Genomic DNA, 22,190 nt, shown 5'->3' on the forward strand with positions numbered 1-22,190 from the left:
GTGCTACCTGAAATTCATATTGTCTGAGACAGCAGCCAGCTTGGCCTGTAGACAAATGTAAAAACACAAACTTGGGTGAGACTGTGAAAAATAGCTATCTAGAGCTTTAGTTCTGACAGGAGTGTGGGGGTGATTTTTTTCTCCCCAGACAGTTTCTCATGTCTGGAGTCATTTCGATTGGCATTCTAGTTGGATAGAGGCCAGGGATGCTGCAAAACATCTTATAATGCAGAAAAATTTCAAGATTGAGAAACACTGATTTGAGATAGATAGATAGATAGATAGATAGATAGATAGATAGATAATGCATATAAACATACATGTGCATATACAAATCTTCACCTTTGGACTTGTTTTCAGAACATAAAAGTCTTTAAGGAAAGAAAATTCATTTCAATTATTAGATCAGCCAGCATCTTTAAAAATGGTTGGTGTATTCATGTCACACATAAACCCTCTCAAAGCCTCAGGAGCCATAGCCAGGAGACTCACAGTTTTTCAAAGTAGAGCTGTGCTAGTAGAGGCGTGCTTCAGAGATCCAGAGGCTTAGGGCACCATCCTTGAAAGAGCCTTGAGATAACTGAACATCCTTAAAGGTAATTTCTTTTCTGTGACATTTTACCTGTTCCCCTCTTGACACTGAAGTACTTTCCTCATTGAGTGCTGCAAGGTTAGTCTTTAATTGATCTCTGCCTTGCCTATGGGCCTCCTAAATATTTGTATGAATTGAGAGGAGAGAAAAGGAGTAAGGGAGGGGGCATGATTGTGGAATTACATTTGAAGTTCAGATTGTTTGTTTTATGAGTTTTTAGGTGATTGTACCTAATAAAAGCTTTTTGTTATCTTTAGTTTCTACTACTGTGAGCTGTTCCTTAGGTTTTGGAACACTTACTTTATATTGTACTTCAATTTATTCCTCCTTCCCTTCCTCCCTCCCTTCCTTGCTTTTTTCGGGGGGTGGTAGTGGTGGTGGTGCAGGGTCTCATTTTGTTGCCCAGGCTGGCCTGGAGTGGCATGACCTAGGCTCACTGCAGCCTCAACCTCTTGGGCTCAGGTGATCCTCCCACCTTAGCCTCCCAAAAGTATAAAAATTAGCCAGATGTGGTGTCATGTTCCCTGTAGTCCCAGCTACTCAGGAGGCTGAGGTGGGAGGATGGCTTGAGCCTGGGAGGCAGAAGTTGCAGTGAGCTGAGATAGCACCAGTATACTCCAGCCTGGGCAACAGAGTGAGACCTTGTCTCAAAAAACAAAACAAAACAAAACAAAAACAAGCTGTAAAGTCAAATATTTTTCTGTATTTCTAATATGTGGACTTATTGTAAAGGAGCAATATAACTTCTATCTAAAAGGATGGTAATAGACTGTGCTTTATATCTGTATCACTGTTGCATAAACATCTGGTCCCAGCCTCTCTTCATCCTGATGTACTGCCAGCCTTGGTGTGAGTCATTTTTGTCTAATATGGGTGCTTGAGCTCATGTTCATTGATAAATTCTGACCTGGCCATTTGGCTGCCAGCACAGATGTAAATTTAGCCAGGTGATTTATCTCAGCTCAGACATGTAAATTATGTAGCAAAAGCAAGCTAGCTACTACAGTCCTGAGATAGACACTTCATGTATGCAGCAGCCAGGCACGGTGCTCAGCCACCTTCATCCAGCCCAGATATTACCCGCCAATAACATTGTTCGCTTAGCTTGTTTAATGTGGGTCAGAAACAGTTCAAGTACAAGGTCACTTGATGAAAAGACCTAACCCATTTCTCCTGCACTGAACCACATCCCTTAGAGCTTGGACTCTCTGTTGGATTACGATTTCTATTTTGTAATAAAATGTATCCACTTAGCATTTAATCTTTGGTCTCTTAGTGGTTTTTCCTCTTTAACATCAATCATCATATCTACTTCCAGCCAGTAACAAGGTGGAAGAGCTGAAGAAGATTGCTCTTCTCTTTTAAGGAACTGCCCAGAAGTTGCACAACACTTCTACTTAAATCTCATTAACCAAAGCGTAGTCACGTGGTCATGTGTAGTTTCAAGGGAGTCTGGGGAAATAGTCCTTTGAATAATGGATCCAGCAAAAAAATGGAGTTCTTGTTAATGAGAATGAGCAACAACTAGCAGACTTTGAAACAATACTCAATGAAAATCTTAAGAAAAAATAGTGACTATATAATCTCATTAGGGCTCCAAAAGATTGTAAAAATAGGATACTGTTTTATGGTAATCAACTAATCATTCCGTCTTTTTTTCTTTTAGGACTTTCCGTGACATTTCTGAAGATCTGAAATCTTCAGTAGGTTGACGTGGTTTCCTCTGCAGTGATTTTTCTAGGAAGTTCAAATTTGACAGTGAGTTCAGCTCAGCTGTGGCCTTCTGCCCTTCCAGCTGTGCCTAGCAAGCAGAACCCAGGAAAGAAGCAGAAGCCTCCTGGCCTTACATACAGAATGCCTGGACAAGAGAGAACTTGCTGCGGGCTGCTTTGTATTTTAAAACACAGCTTGAGAGTTCAGAGTTGGTGGTTTGCTCACTTAACTGTTGTTAAGATGGCTTGAAAAGTTTCATTTTATACACTGGTACCCTGGCTTGAAATTTTTCCACTTTGGTTATCTATATTACTATATTATATATTTATAAAGTTATTTTAAGAACTCTAAACTACCTGCTGTTAAAAGAATAGATGGTGTAATTTTTTCCTGGTTTAAGAAATCTATTGTTAAACTTTTCTAAGACAGTCACTTTTCAAGGAAGAGGGCTTTCACTTTTGAGTGTGTAGTTGAGTGAGCAGGAAAAATGAATCTTCTACCCTTCTCCCACAATGTATTATACGTTCTTTAAGAAATAATAAATCATAAGTATAAGGGTGGGGTGGCTTATTTGATGTTCAGTTTTATATTATAACCCTGGGAGATACAAAGACTGAAGCTCTTCCTCCTCTTCCTTTTCTCTTCACGCTTCTTTACACTATTGCCAAATTATAAAACTTGGCTGACCACGTTGAAGTGAAATACTTATTAAGCTGCTATGAATGGTAACAGTATGATAAAATTCATGCTGTTACTAGGTTTTCTCCTTCCAGGTGTTTGAAGTGAAAAATCTCAGGTGTAGCAGTACTCTGATTTGTTAAATGTATCCGTTTCATTATTTGGAACTCTGCCAATAAGTTAGTTTTCAGCAGAATTTTATATTTATGTAGTATTTTCCCATCTCTTAGCACAGTGCCTTGCACATGACTCTAAATGAATGCTTGTTGAATTGAATTGCAACTTTAAAAATATCTCAGATATCACAATAACCAGCATAGTGCTTTACATTTTACAAAGTCCTTTTGCACATACTGTTTCACAAGTACATCACATCAGCTTTCATATAGCTTTATATTATTTTACATCAGTTTTACACTGATGGAGAAGCTAAGGTTCAGAAAAATGACCAACTCAAAGTCGTAAAGTGTAGTAGGATTTGGCCTCAGATCTTTGACTCCGTTGTCTGCAGATTCTGCTGTATTAGTGTTCCTTCTAAATATTGTATGCAATTTTCCCAGTGTTACGAGATTGGTGTTGCTATCCATTTGTTGTGAATGAAGACTTGTCCTATAGTACATGACAGGGCTGAGAGTGGACTGTAGTTCTTAGCTGAACCCTTTCTACTGTTTAAAACAATCATCAGGCCTATCCTCTGCTCCCAGGGGAATGTGGAAGAGAAAAGGGTTCTTGGCCAGGCGGTAGGTGGTGGCTCACATCTGTAATCCCAGCACTTTGGAAGGCTGAGGTGGGTGGATTGCTTGAGCCCAGGGATTTGAGATCAGCCTAGGCAACATGGCAAAACCCCATCTCTACAAAAAAAAAAAAAAATTAGCTGGGCACGGTGGTGTGCCTATAGTCTGAGCTACTCAGGAGGCTGATGTATGAGGATCACCTGAGTCCAGGAGGTCGAGGCTGCAGTGAGCCAAGATGGCGCCACTGCACTCCAGCCTGGGTGAGAGAGTGAGACACTGTCCCAAGGGAAAAAAAAAAGTGTTGGGGGGTAGTTCTTAAGTGTTGAAGATTGCCTTTTTGGAAAGTATTTAAAGGTAGAAATATTAATAATTTTTCCTAAAACATCTCCCTAAGAAGTCACTGATAATTATAATTAGTTTAAATTTATTCTTACACTGCTTAAGAAAAATTTCATTTAGAAAAGGCTACCATGAGATCTTCTGACTATATGGAGTAGACTGCATACAGATCTCTTTATTTCTATTATGAATATTTTAGCGATTATAATCAGCTATTCCACTGAGTATTAGATTTGGTCACTAAGTAACTCATGTTTTTCTTTAGTCAATCATTCATTCATTCACTAAAACATTTCTTGAGAGTTGGCTAAACTCTAGATTCTGTGCCAGGCACTGTACAGGGTGATGGAGATCACTCATAAGAAGGCCTCTTGCTCTTAGCCAGATCATATGTAATACTAAATTTAAATTTTTTGCATTAAAAGGCTAAAAAATCATTTGTTTTTGTTAATTATATACTGGTTGATTTATAGATGTAAATAGCACATATTCATAAGAGACAAATATATACAATGAGTTACTATACATATACAAAGTGATTTTAGCTGTATAAAGTGATATTGCAAAAAACTACAGCTAATGTTTCTTGCTGGGTAATTATTAGCATAAATATCAGGTTCTTAGACGTCTTTAAGAGAATAGTTTAGAGCTACCAAAATTAGCAGCAGTGATGTAATATCACCCTGAAATACCAGGAGCCAGAGGTGCCCCAGAGTGCTTCACAGCCATGATCAGGAAACTTGACCTGCCCCATTGCTACAGCAACAGCATAAGGACTAGGAAGGTCCACTAGCTGGGGAGGTCTTGGAACCCTCCGAGCCAGAAAGAAGCATTCCAGCATGATTCCTCAGATGCAATGAGGAAGGTTTACAGAATTTTCACAGGGCAGCAGAGATCAAGTGGTATGAAAAGGTAGGAGTTTTAAGCTCAAGTCTCAAAGATAACCTACCTTTACATTCTCAGTCAGAATTTGACCCAGAAAGAGGAAGTTTCTTCAGGAACAGACCGTACGTTGATGAAGTAGAAGTCACTTCAGTAAAAACGGAGTACAGAACTTGGTCATAATATCTTGCATTTTATAGATTTATTAAAGATTAGTTTCAAGTTCACATTTGCTATTCCGTTGTAAACCGAATGGATGGGAGGGGAGAAAATACAAGCTCTCCACACAGGTATGCTCCTCTCTTTTCTGAGAGAGAAGGCATGGGATTTTCAGCATAAATTCCATGTTATGTGAGTGCCGTTTGAGTTCTGAAGTTCCTATCAATATCTGTTCCTGCAGGTGATCTCTGTAAGACCACCTTACATGCTGGTCTTAGTTATTGTTAAAATTGCAAGGTTTCTTCACACCCTCTTTGATAAGAAGTGTTTAGCTGGCAGAGCTTTCCCTTGACGTCTGAGTCTAGTGTGGGTTGACCCATAACAGTGGGAAGAAATCCAACCTGTTACATGGAGACCTTGTATGTAAACAAACTCTGTAGCCTTTGAAAGTGGAACTGCTTTTTACAGTTAAAGGGCTGCTAAATGGCTTGCAGATGAGATCTTCTGGCTCACCTTGATCTTTACATGAACCTATTGTGACCTATCTGGATTTCCTAGGACCTGTAGTTTCCATTTGGGTTATATTAGTGCCTCAGGAATGTGTCACTACTGGTCAAGAAATACTCAGAAATTCAGGCTGTGAGGGGTTAGATTAGAGGAAAGTAATTTAGGTGAGCTATCCAGAGCTCTCAACCTCAGGGTTTATAGGAAAAAAAAAAAACAAAATACAAAAACCCTTAGGACTTCTCATACTCTAGCCCTGACCTTGCAGTCTCCTCTGAGGGGCCGCCTAAGACCCTTAAAATAATATTACAATAGGACTTTGAGTGTGCATTTCACAGTGGAAATAGCCTCTGGCTAGCATTACTTCCAAATGCTAGTTCCAGCTAAAAACAAGTACTTTTTATTAATTTCTTGTCTTTCAACATTCTGCCATCAAAATATATTCATTTTATTAACTTACTGATTATTGGGAACCTGCAAAAAAAACACACATGCTGTCTGCAGCCACTGTTTGGTTATTTTTGATAGTTTAAGAGAATTATAAATCAAGTTGTTCTGTCTACTAGAGTCAGAAATTCTGTGCTAGAATGGGACTTCTAAAATTAGGTGGTCCTGTAACTTTCTAGAGAAAGACCCAAATTCATAGGTTTAGGTGTCTTGTCTGACATACACATACAGCCAGTTAGTAACAGAATTCAGAATAGAATAGAGTTCTTTTTTTTTTCTGTCAGTCCGTTGTTCTACTTCTCTTTCCTTTTCTTCATGGTTGAGCAGCTTTTGGCAAAATGTGTTCCTTATAGCAGTAGTTCCAAGAGATGTTAATAGATGTAAGAAAAAAAGTGTGTGTGTGTTGGGGGTGGGGGATTGCATGGTCAATTAAAATGAAGGAATGCTGAGTTTGTTTCCTTACTGTAGGACTTCTAAGAGTTTTGAACATGCTATTACACATTGTGAATTTATAAAAGGGGACAAACACTGTTTGACCTTAGACTGCACTCCCCTTCTTTATTCCTCAGAGCATCTCAAAGGACTACAGGGTCCTTTGGGAAACATGGCCCTTGATCAAGTTTACAACTCTTTGAGAAGACATCCCTAATGGAAATACTGAATGGCAGATCTATTACTGTGGTACCATGTAGTGTGTAATAAATCTTGAAGTCCAGAAAGCAAGTATATTTGCTGTTTAGAGCTATACTTAAGGTATAGAGATTCTTTTCCACCTATGGTGTGTAAAATCAGTATTGTGTTTAATTTTGCAGGTTTTTCAAGGATCAACTAATGTGCAAATACAGTGGTGATATATTGATATTACATTTTAATAATGCTTTTGTATGGCACTTTATAGTTTTCAGACACCTTTTGTAACAGCCCTGTGAGACAGACAATATTATCCTTGTTGTACAGATGGGGGGGCTCTGGAGGCTCTGAAAAGTTTTTGGTGATATTCCCCTAAGTTTATACCACAAAATGATGGAGCCAGAATTTAGTTGCAGAACTTCTGACTCCAAGTCCAGAGTTCTTTACTAGACATCTGGTTTCTTACTAGCTTTTTGCTAGCTTTTTATTTTACAGTGAAAAGTATGGAAGCAAATCCTGATCATTTTGGCTTATTATCAAATACCATTTATTTTTTATTGCAGAGACCCAGCAGATGTAACTGTCATTGTAGCCATCCCAAAGAAAACCCTTCTTTGCCCTTTGCAGTGCCACTTATTTAGGTAACTGAAGTGTATTTCCAGTACAATTTGATTTTGAACTAAGATTTGATATAGAGTTGTAATTGCTTACATAACTCTTTGAAAATGTATCATCCCTGGGTTCTCAGGTGAAGGAGGCAATTCAAAAGTAAAAAAGAATATTCGAATACAATAAATACCCTCTGTTCTCACACAAATGCTGTTTCTTAGCTTTAACTTGCTTTGACAACCTACTGATGTAACTTCTTTGTTAATGTGAAATATTTATATTTTGCAATAAAATTACTAGTGTTGAATGAATCATGTGGTAAACTTAATCTCCTGTGTGTTGAAAAACTTGATCTTTTGTGAAGCCAAAGTTTCATGAATCCATCCATCTGTCTCTTAGGCCTTCTGTCATGCCATTTCCTCCGGCACCATTGTGTACACTGAATTCTTAGGAGATACTGTCAACTTTGTAAGGGAAGGTGTGTCCAGGAAGTGGACACTGGGCGCCTTAAAGAGGTCAAGGGCCCTCAGTGCACAGGGGAAGGTGGCCTTGTGATAGGTAAGGAAGTGGTGAGATGGTTGGCTGAGAAGAATTGGAAGAAAAAGTTGGATTGAGGACCTGTCCTTTTTGAATGAAGAAAAAGAAGCTGAAGCTTGGCTATCTTCAATACCAAAGACAGCTGTGCAGCACTGGTAGATTGATGAAGCTGAAGCGACAGGTTGAAGCACCGTGAAGCGCCTTTCAACGGTGCTTGGGAAAGAGCTTTCTGATGCCTCAGGTTGATGTACCCAGCTCATCAATCTGGTGTTATGGAAGAAGAAATGATCCAGGCCAAGGTGTCCGGGTGGACTGGCCAGCCTCAGATTCTTTTTTACTCTGATAGGTTCTCACTGGCAGATATGGTAGTTGACAAAACATTTTTTCATGCTTCTCAGTCTGTTGCTTAAGTCTGGAATTCCTTCACGGCGTGCATACTGCGGACAACCTCCTTTTGGCCTTGCTCCTGGAGACCTTAGAATAGGAGTCTTCAGCTCCCCGCCCCCATCGTGGGGCTCTGTGCGAGCTCAGAGTTGTGCTTACAGAACTGATTCTTACCCTTCTCCTCAAGTGAGTTGTCAGAAATACACACTTGGTGTTTTCATGCAATGAACAGTTATGAAGAAACTGCTCTGTGCCTGGCACTAGGAAAAAACTTTGAAAAATAGTTTTAAGAAGTAGTGTTGAACAGTAGATGAGGCTTTTTCATGTTTCTTTTAAATTTCTTTTGAATAAGTCTAAACAGTAGTGTGAAAGATATACTGACTTCCTGCCGAATACCCAGATACTCCATTAATGATTGCATTATCAAATGTTTCCCCTTCAATCCAGCTCAAAGTATTTGTGAGAAATACATGGTGAAAGAATGAGCAGGGTGGAGTGGAAATTGGACCTTCCGGAGAAGCCCCAGGAAGACATTACCACTGGAATTCCCGTCCCAGGGGAAAGGCCCCTCCCAACAGACTTGATTCTGGTTTTGGTCTACCAGTTTCAACCCCAGCACAGCTTCCAGAAGTCTTTGCGGGAATTCAGAGCTGATTTAGGACGAGTCACCTATCGAGAGGACGGGAAGCTTTGCTGGGGACGGTTGTCTGTCCAAGTAAGAGGAGGCCATGTGGCTGTGTGACAGATGTGTTTTGTTTCTCCTCGCCACCCTGGCGAGAAGGTGCCTGGAACCCATGGAAGGGGTCTGAGAAGAGAGAAGGGCGGGGCCATGTGGGGGCGGGACCCGGCTTAGGGGGTGGGGTTTCAGGGAGCCCACACCAGGCTGGACTGCGGGGGCGGGGCAGAGGCCGGGGGTGGGCGGGGACATACGGTGACGGGCGGCGGGGACGCAGGGTTGGGGGCGGAGCCCTGGGGGGGCGGGCCCCTGGGGGCGGGGTCTCGGTTGGCGCGACTGTCCTGTCGCCGCCGCCCCGGGCGGGTGGGCTGACTGGCGGCAGGCTCGCCGCGGCGCGGAGTCCCGGCTGCGGGATAGACCGAGGGCCATGGCCGCCTCTCCCGGACCCGCCGGCGTTGGCGGCGCCGGAGCAGTCTACGGCTCCGGCTCTTCGGGCTTCGCCCTCGACTCGGGACTGGAGATCAAAACTCGCTCGGTGGAGCAGACGCTACTCCCGCTGGTTTCTCAGGTAAAGTGGCGCCTGGCGCGGCCCCTCTTCTCCTTCCCGCCGCGGCCCGCGATGGCGGCCGCCGCTCGCACGACCGGACGGGAGGCAGCCGCTGCCCCACTTTCCGCGCCGGCACTGCGGCGTTCTTGTCGGACCGCCTGTGTGGGGCTCCGGGACGGGCCTCGGCCCGGGCGGCGAGAGACTGGATAATCCAAACTCCGGCGGCAGGGTTGAGTGGACTCGGCAGCAGGGGAGGCTGCGGGGCGGGGGTGCCGGCCTGGGCCTTTGCCCCCAGTACCTGCCTCGGGTGTGCGGCTCCCGGGTGCCCCCGGCCGGGCGATGCCCCCTCCGCGGGGCGAGTGGTTGAGCCCAGCTCCCGAGGCAGAGAGGGCCCCCGCGGGGCCCCTCGCTGGCACTTAGGGCCCTCCTCGATAACCGACTTTGTCACCAGTTCGCAGCCTGGTCCCGAGCCCGGCTCCTCCGCCTGGGGTATTCCTCCCGGCCTCCCCGCCCAGCGTGCGCTCCCTGATCCTTTGTCCCTCCCCGCCGTAGGTCAGTTCGCTGGCCTCCCATTCATCCCGGCCACCCTACCCCTTCCCCTGAACCTGCTGCTGCTCGCTTCTGCCCGCTTCTGTCTGGCCTCGTGGAAAAGTGACGTGGAGACTGTATGACAGTTAATCCAGATGCACACCGTTTTGCCAAGTCCCGTTTGGGATGTGTGCGTTACTGTGTTTGCCAATCAGCTAACCGACGCCCTGAGTTTTAGGAAAGTTTTTGTTTCTCTGAGCTGGGTTATATGCAGCTTCAGGGCTAGAATTCCTCACTTAGGTCTGTGGTAAGATGCCAAGCACTGTGGGGAGTGAATTCTGTGCCTTCGGGAGCGCGTTGGCGATGTGTGACTCACATCTAGGTTGTAACCACTTCGTGACTCATACTAGGATTACCAAGATTTTAGAGGTAGAAGAAATCTTAAAGATTATCAGACTAAAAATTCTTTCTTTAGCATCCTTGACACCTGGCCACCAGTACCCTGCTTAAACATGTTCAGTGAAGGGGAGCCTGTAGCTGTTGCATAGAATTCTAAATGCTATTATCTCTTCTCCTGCCCAGCCCTGCACATATTTGAAAACAGCAGTCACACATGTCCCTGGATTCCTGTTATGCTGGTTAAATAAACATCCCTATTTTCTTCACCTTCGCATGGCTAACAGAGCAGTGATGAATATACCTGACACTCTCCCTCCCTTTTCCTGTGTCTCATTGAGGCTCTGACCAGTGGAAAGGGGCACTGGGATCCCTCAGTAATGTCACACCCTCCGCTCCTCGCCTATCTCCACTAGCACAACACAACCAAAATGAGAAACACTGGAGCAGTTTTAAGAGGCAGAGAAATAAGAGAGTGATGGAGTTCAAGTTGATAGTATTTTATCCATTTTTTAAATAACACCTATGTAATGCTTACTATGTGGTAGGCCAGGTTCTAAGCACTTTGTAAATATTAACTCATTAATTCTCATAACAATCATGTGAAGTTGGTGTATATTCTCGTGGTATGGGAGAGGAAACTGAGGAATAGTGAGGTTAAATAATTTGCTGTTAGGGCTTTCAATAAGTGCCAAACTGGGATTTGAATCCAGGTACCCTGGCTCCAGAAGGTTCTCTTTGCTACACTATGCTGTGTCCTCTCTAGAGATTAGAAGCAGTAATGAGATCTAGAGAAAAAGGTGGTACACAGTGGAAAAACAATCTGGAGAAATGGCAACTTTTCACAGTATCCACTGCTAAAAATGTATCAGTCTGACAGCTCTGCATTGTGTAACTCTGGGGTAAAAGAAGCCAGAGAAGGGTGGGAGAGCAGAGGAAGAAAAGTATAAATCACTGCTGAGAGTTAGAGGTCAATGCCAAAGGGGAAGAATGCCTGCCCTTTTTTTTTTTTTTTTTTCTTTTTCCAGTTAAAGCCTTGTTCAGGGTCACAGCTGAGGTTTTGCATCCCACACATTGTGTATCTACAGCTACATCTGTACCACAACACCATAACTGATATTCCTCATAATTGACTGTCCTTAACAAGAAAAAGTTAAAATCAAGAAGTATATTAAGCATGGCCAGAATACTCGGTTAACAAAGCAGGGAAGTACAATTTAGAATGATTTTAAAGTTTCAGTGTTAGGAGATTAAAACAGCAGTTCTCCAGAAAACTCATATGTCCACAAGTCTCATTTTCTGAGAATGCTGTATTATTACCCAACTCATGTTTCACCATCTCATCCACAAGGATATTTTAAGCATTTTAAGCAAGGATTTATTGTGTGCTTATTTGTTGCTGTTTTTTGAGGGGCTTATATTCTAGTTGGTAGATAGGTCATGTATAGAATAGCACATGCAAAGTGTCAAATGAACATCATCAATGGTACATACTCTAAAAGCTCAGAGAAGGCATGGATGAGTCAGCAGTGATGTCATGGAGGAGGCAGGGTTTTGAGGTAAACAAGTAGGACTGGCACTATACGGTTTAAAGTAGACAGTTTCTATTCTGGTATCATCTAGCTTCTTCTGACTCTCCAAGTGAAAAGTCCTGGGTTACTGGCCTTATTCTAAGAATGCAAGATTATATCAATATTAGAAAAATGTGTACAGTTTTTTTTGCATTCACAGATTATAAAAGATGTATTTTCATAACAATGATGCAGAAAAAGCATTCAACTAAATTCAGCTTCTAATAATGATAAGAAGCACTTAGGGAACTAGTATTAGGAAAAAGTGTCCTTAACCTGATAGAGTATCTACAGAAAAGTTTTACTTAACATCATAGCAACAGTCAAATTTAAAATAAACATTTCCTTTAAAGCCAGAAACCAGAGTGGGGTGCCTGCTATGCTTCTATTCAGCACTGCACTGGAAATTCTAGCCAGTGTAATACGACAAGGAGAAGAAATAAAAGGAATAAATATAGGAAAGGAAAAACCAAAAGTCTCAGTGTGATATAATAACCTATGCAGAAAACTCAAAACAGTCTACAAGTAAATTATAAAAATTAGGAGTGTTGGCAAGTTCACTGAGTGTAGGATACTAAAATCAATTGCACTTTTCTACATTGATAACAAACAAGGCACAGGCACACTGGCTGGTGCCTGTAATCCCAGCTACTCTAGTCTCAGCTATTCAGGAGGCTAAAAAATGGGAGGATGGCTTGAGCCCAGCAGCTGAGGGCTGCAGTTAGCTGTGATCATGCCACTGTGCTCCAGCCTGGCCAACAAGGACCCTGTCTTTAAAAAATAATAAAAAATAAATAGAAAAAGTAATTATTAAAAAAAGCCAGTTATATTAACAATAACAGCAAAATATGAGCTTCCTAAGAATATGTTGCTTTTGCTATGTATATATAGAGAAAGAGCTCTATCTCTATGTATACATAGCAAAAGTGGTCAAACTTCATGGAGAAAATTTAAAAATTTTATCAAAAGCCAACATGGATCTAAATAAATGGGAGAAAAGTACTGTGTTCGAGCCTAGGTTGACATATTATAGACATATCAATTATCCCTATTGGTCAATTTAATGCAATTTCCATGAAAATTTCAGCAAGATTTTTCAGTAGAACTTGATAAAAGTAATTCTGAAGTTTATATGAAAGCACAAAGGGCCAAGATTAGGCAGAAGAGAAACAAGGTGGATGGATTTGCTCTGCCAGATTTCAAGACTCATTATAAAACTACAGTAATTAAGACAATGTGGGTATCAGAACAAGGTTGAAAAACATAGACGTGTGATACAGAATAGAAAACCCTAGAACAGATCCACACATATATGGAAACTCGGTAAATGACAATTGGCATTGCTGGTCAGTGGGGAAAGGAAGAACTTAAAAAAAATTAAGCTGGGACAATTGGATATCTAAATAGAAATTATGAAATTGGATCTCTGTCTCATACCAGTAAAAAGTCAACTTCAGATGGATTAAAGACAATATGAAAGTAAAAGCTCACAACACTTTTAGAAAAAAAAAATAGGGCAGTATCTTCATTACCTTATGCTGGGAAAGGATTTGTTAGTATACCATAAGTATAAACCTTAAGAAAAAAAATGGATAAATTCGACTTCTTTAAAATGAAGAACCTAGGCCAGGCGCAGTGGCTCACACCTGTAATCCCAGCACTTTGGGAGGCTGAGGTAGGTGGATCATTTGAGTCCAGGATTTTGAGACCAGCCTGGGCACCATGGTGAAACCCCGTCTCTACAAAAAATACAAAAAATTAGTCGGGTGTGATGGCATGCACCTGTGGTCCCAGGTACTCTGGAGGCTGAGGTGGGAGGATTGCTTGAGCTGGGGAGGTTAAGCCTGCTGTGAGCTGTGATCGCAACACTGCACTCAGCCTGGGTGACAGAGTGACAGAGTGAGACCCTGTCTCAAAAACAAAAAACAAAAAACAAAAAAAAAGAACCTCTGTTCATCAAAAGGAAAAGGTAAGTCATTAAGTGGGAGAATATGATTCCAACACAAATAACCAACAAATGATTTGTAGTACCTAGAATAAATAAAATACTCCAATGAATAAAAAATAAAAAGATTAGCCATTAAAAATTGGTTAAAAATTTCACAGAAGAGGAAACAGCTAAAAGATATAGGAAAAGATATTCAACTTCATTAGAACTCAATGAACTACAAGCTAAAAAATCCACAGTGAGAATAAGTGTTGGTGAGGAACGTGGAGATGGTAGGAATATCCGTGTTACAACCATTTTGAAAATGCTTTGTTGTAATCTATTATAATTGAAGGTGGGCATTACCTGTGGCCCAGCAATTCCACTCCTAAGTCAGTACCCCTAGAGAAACTCCTACACACCTATTAGAAAAGTGGATTGGGGCTGGGCGTGGTGGCTCATGCCTGTAATCCCAGCACTTTGGGAGGCTGAGGTGGGTGGATCGCCTGAGGTCAGGAGTTTGAGACCTGCCTGACCAACCCCGTCTCTACTAAAAATACAAAAGTTAGCTGGCGTGGTGGTGCGTGCCTGTAATTCCAGCTACTTGGGAGGCTGGGGCAGGAGAATCGCTTGAACCTGGGAGTCAGAGGTTGCAGTGAGCCGAGGTTGTGCCACTGCACTCCAGCCTGGGTAACAGAGTGAGACTCTGTCTCAAAAAAAAAAAAAAAAAAAAAAGAAAGATGGATTGGAATGTGGATAGCATTTTTACTTCTGATGGCCCGAAACTGGAAACTTCCCAAATGTCTTTTAACAGTAGTATGTTTACATAAATTGTGCTATGTTCATATAATGATATACTCTGTCACTGAAATGAATAAACCACAGCTATAATTATCAATGGGGATGAATCTCAAAAACATAATGTTGAGTGAAAAAAAATAAAGGTTCAATACCAGATAAAACTAAACCAGATATCATTTAGGGTTTACTGTATGTACAATAGTTATAATAAGGGAGTGGTGAACACAAAATTGGGACAATGGTTTCTTTTGGGACAACAGAGTGATATGGACAAGGAGTAGCCAGAGAGTACATGGGCTGTCAGAGATACTGACATTGTTCTCTTAAGCTTGGTGGTGGCTGCACAGGTCTTTCTTTCATTTCTTTAAACTCCACACATATATGTTATATGTACTCATATGTTTTATATTTTATAATTCAGACAGTTTCTTGAAAAGCCCTGGGCTAAGAACCAAGCATATTTTATGTAGAGTACCTCCCCACCTCCTTTAATAATCACTTTATTCTTCCTGTCAGAACTCCCACTCCAAGTCTTATAATGCTTTTATCCAAGGAAGGGAAGAAGGATATCTGCCACAGAACTCCACCCTGGTGTGGAATATTATTCTACTGCCCACTAGTCTTTTCCTGTCTATGATAGATTTCCTTTATTCACTATTTGTACAGACCCCTTAAATTTCTAAGGTAGCCTACCTCATTTTCCCATTACTCTCTGCATTGTCCTGGAAGCTTTTCAGGATTCTTGTTGCAGTTATGTTGTCGATGAAGAGAGTAGATAAGGCGCCCTCTCTGCTCTTTGCTGATTTGTGTATGTGAATACATGCGTGTTTTTTTTTCTTTTTTTTTTTTTTTTTTTGTGATGGAGTCTCGCTCTGTCACCCAGGCTGGAGTGCAATGGCGGGATCTCGGCTCACTGCAACCTCCACCTCCTGGGTTCAAGCAGTTCTCCCACCTCTGCCTCCCAAGTAGTTGGGATTACAGGCACCCAGGCACCCTGCATCAAGCCCGGCTAATTTTTTGTTTGTTTGTTTTTTTGTAGAGATGGAGTTTCACCATGTTGGCCAGGCTGGTCTTGAACTCCTGACCTCAGGTGATCCACCAGCCTTGGCCTCCCAAAGTGCTGGGATTACAGGTGTGATCCGCCACGCCTGGCTGATGGGTACAATTATTATTTCCATTTTCACAGGTGAGAACACCGAGTCACAGAAAGGTTAGATAACTTGCCACATGGTCACATGGCAGAGCCAGAATTCAAAACCAGGCAGAATGATGTCCATGCCCTTAACTGCTGGGATATTCTTTGGTGTTTTGCACTTCTTGACACCCTTTGTTAGAAGCTATCAAGTAAACCCTAATTCTTATTATTTTATTCCACAGCAGAGTTCTTTAGTACACCAGATCTTCTTTCTTCCCCAAGGGATGCCTTTTCTGCCCTCTTCTCTGGTTCATTTAGGTGTTCTCTAGACTCTGGTGTCAGGGCAACTCCAAGTTATGACTCTCAATTTAATATCATTCCTATTTTTGCAGAACTATAGCTAAGATTGTATTTGGCATATTATGATTTACAAAGCACTCTTGCTAGTTGTCTTTTCCTTGATCCTTAACATAATGCTGGAAGGTAAGAGAGACGGTGTAGTGATTAAGAGTGTAGGTAGCTCCCCTGGCTTTGTGACCTCGGGCAAATACTTAACTTCTTCAAATTTCAGATTTTGTATCTGTAAAATTAGGGTAATAATAGTATGTACCTATTAGATGCTGGAGAAGCAAGCATTAAAAGAATTGATACATGTAAAACACATAGGCTAGTGCCTGGTACTGTTGTGCTTAACAAATGTTAGCTAGTCTTATTTTTTACATGATAAGGAAAGTGAAGTTTAATCTCAATTTTGTAAAACTGTGTATTTAAGTATCTATATGTACAAAACAAGACTGGAAAGAATTATGCCAGAATTCTCAGAGGTTAGGATTATGGGTAATTTTTATTTCTTGAGGCTCTCCTATATTTTCCATTTCTGTTTATAAACAATAAACATGTATAACTTTTGAACCTACCTTTTAAAACATTTGAAACTAATTTTAGAATATAAGTAGACCTTAAATAAAGAATGTTACATATTGACTTAGTTCCTCTAAATAAAATTTTAAAGGCATACTATATTTGGATGGAACATTTCCCAGACTGCTTTCCAGTAAAAGGAAGGCAGCCACACCTAATTATGCACTGGGGAAGGCGCTTCTAGTGAAAGCAAAATGTGTCTTTTGGAACTGAACAATAGTTCATATTTTAGCCTAATTGCAGGATCTTTTCTTTGTAATTGAAATTTTAAAACTTTATGTAAATGAAATATTTAATAAACAGAATCACCTTAATCTGTTCGGGTTGCTATAAAAAATACAATAGACTGGGTGCCTTAAACAACAGAAATTTATGCCTCACAGTTATGTAGGCTGGGTAGTCTAGGATCAGGGTTCAGGCAGGTTCAGTATCCAGTGAGGGTCCACATTCTGGTTCATGGACAGCTGTCTTCTCACTGTTCTCTCAGGGTGGAAATGAGTGAGAGAGCTTTCTGAGGCCTCTTTTAAAAGGCATTAATCCCATTCATGAGAGCTCCTCCCCCATGACCTAATCGTCTCCCAAAGGCCCCACCTCCTAATACCATCACATTGGGGGTTAGGATTTTAACATAAGGATTTGTGGAGGGGGAGGGGGAATAGGACACAAACATTCAATCTATAGCAAGAACTTAAACTCCTTTCCACTGCAGTCTCTTCCAAGATGGTAGCTTGGAATAGTCAATGCTGAGCAAGTTCTCTTTTTTTTTCATGTGATAGTAACAATTCCCTAGAGTCTGTCAGGTGTGGAAAAGGATTAAGCTGGTGCCAGTAGGATTTGTCCTGTGCTTCCCAGCAGCATGGCCCACAGTCATTCTCCAAATTAAAATTATCGTGACTCTTTCACATGATTATGTAATGAGCTTTTAGGTAACATTTCAATTAAAAAAAATAGGAAATATTGTAAACCTCCAGTAAAAGGAGGACTATTAGGTGGGATTTGGTGTCAGTTTAAACCTGGGTTCAAATTCTAAACTAGGCTACTTATTAGTTGTATGAGCCAAGTATGCAATTTTACTCAGCCTCAGTTTTTTAATCTTTAATAATACCTGAGGATTAAGTAAGATAGCTAATTATAGTATGTCTTTGAACACTTACAATAAACTGTTTATGGTACTATGTTAAACATAATGCTTTCATTATTTTATTAACTCTTCTTATTTATTTATTTATTTATTTATTTATTTATTTATTTATTTATTTTTTTTTTTCAAGACAGAGTCTCGCTCTGTCACCCGGGCTGGAGTGCAATGCCATGATCTCAGCTCACTGCAACCTCTGCCTCCCAGGTTCAAGCAATTCTCCTGCCTCAGCCTCCTGAGTAGCTGGGATTATAGGTGCACACCACCATGCCCGGCTAATTTTTGTACTTTTAGTAGAGATGGGATTTCACCATGTTGGCCAAGCTGGTCTCAAATTCCTGACCTTGTGATCCGCCCACCTTGGCCTCCCAAAGTGCTGGGATTACAAGTGTGAGCCACTGCGCCCAGCCAACTCTTCTTATTAACATTATAAGTCAGAAAAGGCAATATGGCTAAGTGGCTAAGAGGCTAGTCTCTGCAGTCAGAATATCTGGATTTAAATCCTAACTCTCCCATACTTCTTATGTCCAACTTCCTCATTTGTAAAATAGGGATGATTATTACCGCCATTTTCCAATTTGGGGAAATGAGGATGATTAATATTAACCTATTTCACTGGGTTGTTGTACAACATTATAGGGTAGTGTTTAGGAGTACGGTCTCTAGAATTGAAATGTCTGACTCTGAATCCTAATTCTAGCACTTATTAGCTGTGTGACCTTAAATAAGCACCTTTTAGCATCAGTTTCCTTAGGCTCATGATGTGAGCCTTCCCACTTGGCCGGTGAAGTGTCTTCATGACATGGGAATTGTCTTTCCCTAGGGTGAACAGAGAGAAAGAAAGATGAAAACCACAGTGACTTTATGACTTGCCCTCAAAAGTAGCATACTGTCACTACTGTTTTATTCTATTAGTTAGAAATAAGTAGCTAAGTTCAGCCTGTACTCAAGGAGAGGGGAATGAGACTTCACCTATTTAAGGGAGGAATAGCAAATAATTTGTGGACATATTTTAGAACTACCTACAGTCTAACCTCTGCACACAAATTGTTTACCTTATTCTCACCTGCAAGTAACCTCTCCCCATCCATATCCTCTCCAAAGTCACAACATCAGCTGGAAATCCACGATGTTGGCATCTATTATAAATATGATCCAGGAGAGACTTCTTGTATGTAGTAGTTCCTTAAGTGTAACGTCTTTCAGCTTTAGGATGACTACTATAGACTCTTCTGTTCAAAAAATGAGAAAATAGGAAGTATAGAATAACTGCTATACAGTCCTGTTCAAAAATGGAAAAAAAATAGGAGCCACTGGTTTATGGTATTCTGAACTCCTCCTGGGCAAATGTTGCCAGTTCCTTGATTAAGACTCAAGTCCTGGGAATAGTTCATGGCTCTTGATTCTGCCCTCTAAGTCATTATTTTACATGAATTGTAGCTCATGTTTGCAGCTGCATAGATTTCTCAGCCTGTTCCCTGCCCATGGAAGTTTGGAGCAGGGGCTGGTATGAAAGCTTCTTTTCATAGAAAGATGTATTCCCTTTTAGTCCAAGCTGATAGTGTTTCTGCCAATACGATTATCTTAAAAATTTTGTTGGTCTCCTGTGAGTCATATTGAATTCATTCTACTAGACAAAAGCCCACACCCACAAGTCTCTTTGATATATGCTCTTCTTTAACTTGGGCTTCTCCTGGGACTGCTGAGGAATAATATCTTTAGGCTACTCAGGAGATCTGTTGTTTACCTGAATGGTTGTCTGAAGCAACACCTTGGACCTTTCTGAGATCTTAAGATTTTATAGTCGTACCCTTAGCTTCATCTTTAGATGCTTTCTTGACACAGCCCTAGATTTTATTTTTGCCTGGAAGCCATTGTTAATTTTAGTATGATGTGCCATCTGGAGAAGATTTTTTTTTTTGAGATGGAGTTTTGCTCTTGTTGCCCAGGCTGGAGTGCAATGGCACGATCTTGGCTTACTGCAATCTCCGCCTCCCAGATTCAAGCGATTCTCTTGCCTCAGCCTCTCAAGTAGCTGGGATTACAGCCATGCACCACCACACCTGGCTAACTTTTTTTTTTTTTTTTTTTTTTTAGTGGAGATGGGGTTTCTCCATGTTGGTCAGGCTGGTCTCGAACTCCCAACCTCAGGTGATCTGCCTGCCTCGGCCTCCCAAAGTGCTGATGATTATAGGCGTAAGCCACCATGCACGGCATGGAGAAGGAATTTTTAAAACCAGCAAGTTCTGGCTTGTTTTTATTTATCCGTGTTTCTTTTAATTTTTCTCTTCTCTTACATTTTACTGTAAGCAGCAAAAAGAAACCAGGTAGCACCTTCAAAATCTGCTTTGACGTCTCCTTAGTTAGATCTCCCAGTTCATCGGTATATTTTCTCCCTTTCATGTTAATGAGGGTGACTTTCTGTCACCACATAACAAGGAACCCCTTTTCTCCAGTTTCCGGTAAGATTTTTCTCACTTTTCCTTAAGCTTTTACCCATAGCTTCTGCTATGGCCTGATTGTTGGCATTCCCCCAAAATTTATATGTTGGAACTTAACCGTCATAATGATGGTATTAAGAGTTGGGGCCTTTGGGAGGTGATTATGTCACAAGGGAGCCTTCATGAATGGGATCAGTGTTCTTATAAAAGAGGCTTCAGGGAGCCTTGTGAGGACACAGAAGACACCACTTGTGAGGAATGGGTCCTTAGTAGACACCAAATCTGTTGGTGCCTTGATCCTGGACTTCCCAGCCTCCAGAACTGTAAGCAGTACATTTCTGTCATTTATAAATTACTCAGTTTAAGGTATTTTGTTATAGGAGCCCTAACTAAGACAGCTTCCTCAAAGGTCATCATGCTTCTGCAAAGTTTCTTTGACGTTTCTAGTTTTTATTCACTCAAAGTTCTTTCAATTTTCACTGCCTGATTTTACAGCCACTCTCACATTTTAAGTTTTGTTACAGCCTCACCCCAGATCCAGGCACCAAAATCTGTATTAGTTATCTATTGATGCAGAACAAATTAACTGAAATTTAGTGCATTAAAACAACAAACATTATCTTATGGTTTCTGTGGGTTAATTCTAGAGTGGCTTACCTGGTGGTTCAGGAGTGAGGTCTCTCATAAAATCAAAATAAAGATGATTGACCAAGCCTGCAGTAATCCAAAGGCTTGACTGGGGCTGGAGAATCTGCTCTCAAGTTCACTCATTCAGCTGTTGACATGAAGCCTCAGTTCTTCACTATCTTTTGGCCAGAACCTTCAGTTACCTTGTGGGGCTCTCCATAGGGTTGCTTGAGTGCCTTCCATTATGTGGCAGTTGGCTTGCTCCCACTGTGATTGATCCTGCAGAGAGTGAGTGAGTAAGATGAAAGTCACTGTGTGTTCTATGACCTACTCTTAGAAGCACTCCATTATTTTCACTTTATTCCCTTTATTAGAAGTGAGTCACCAAGTCCAGTCCACACTCATGTGGAGAGAAATGAGGCTCTCCCTCTTGAGGGGAGAATTTGTGGACATGTTTTAAAACCACTACAGAGATTATATCACTTTCCTGCTTAAAAAACCTTCAGTGATTTCAAACCACTGCGGAGATTATATCACTTTCCTGTTTAAAAAACCCTTCAATGGCTTCAAATTACTACAGAGATTATAGTATTTTCTAGTTTAAAGACCCTTAAGTATCTTCCTGTAATACATAGAATAAAATATAAGTTCTTTTTTTTTTTTTTTGGAGATGGAGTCTCATACTGTCACCCGGGCTGGAGTGCAGTGGTGCAATCTCGGCTCACTGCAACATCCACCTCCTGGGTTCAAGCGATTCTCCTGCCTCAGCCTCCCAAGTAGCTGGGATTACAGGCATGTGCCACCACACTCGGCTAATTTTTTTTTTTTGTTTTTGTATTTTTAGTACAGATGGGGTTTCACTATGTTGGCCAGGCTGGTCTCGAACTCCTGACCTTGTGATCCGCCCGCCTCTGCCTCCCAAAGTGCTGGGATTACAGGCATGAGCCACCGCACCCAGCCAATATAAATTCTTTATTCCAATTCCAGAACCCTTTATTCCACGCTGGTCCCTGCCCATCCCATCTCTTGGATATTGGTTTTAACTTGCCCCCGACCCACTATCCTTTAGCCACTTCCAACTTCACCTCATTCCTTGAACAGGAGAGGCTCATTCCTAAGGGCTTTTTTTTTTTTTTTCCTCCACTGTTTCTTCTCCTAGAATGCTCTTTATCCTTTGATGTTTGCTGGTCTGACTACTTTGCTATCATTTAGATCTCAGCTTAAATATCTCTTCCTCTTAGAAGGAAGACCAATCAATTTCATGTAGCTACACA

General features: G+C 41.3%; 2 protein-coding genes across 10 annotated transcripts in view; both read left to right on the forward strand.

Annotated features, from left to right (window-relative positions):
- TMEM245 (transmembrane protein 245) overlaps nucleotides 1-7,598 on the forward strand; it is a 106,780-nt gene extending 99,182 nt beyond the window's left edge. For all 6 annotated transcript variants that reach the window (XM_003810893.5, XM_014346232.4, XM_014346231.4 and 3 more), the window contains one exon: nucleotides 2,259-7,598. In XM_003810893.5, coding sequence (XP_003810941.4) covers nucleotides 2,259-2,304 — 46 coding nt within the window. In that variant the 3' untranslated portion in view covers nucleotides 2,305-7,598. The remainder of the gene's footprint in view (nucleotides 1-2,258) is intronic.
- Nucleotides 7,599-9,176: 1,578 nt separating this feature from the next.
- CTNNAL1 (catenin alpha like 1) overlaps nucleotides 9,177-22,190 on the forward strand; it is a 71,015-nt gene continuing 58,001 nt past the window's right edge. For all 4 annotated transcript variants that reach the window (XR_010109102.1, XM_034967936.3, XM_063594281.1 and 1 more), the window contains exon 1: nucleotides 9,177-9,452. Coding sequence is in view for 3 of the 4 variants with exons in the window: in XM_034967936.3 (XP_034823827.2) it covers nucleotides 9,312-9,452 (141 nt within the window). In the remaining variant the exon portion in view is untranslated. The remainder of the gene's footprint in view (nucleotides 9,453-22,190) is intronic.

Source organism: Pan paniscus, chromosome 11 (genome assembly GCF_029289425.2).
Source record: "Pan paniscus chromosome 11, NHGRI_mPanPan1-v2.0_pri, whole genome shotgun sequence".
Taxonomy (NCBI): domain Eukaryota; kingdom Metazoa; phylum Chordata; class Mammalia; order Primates; family Hominidae; genus Pan; species Pan paniscus.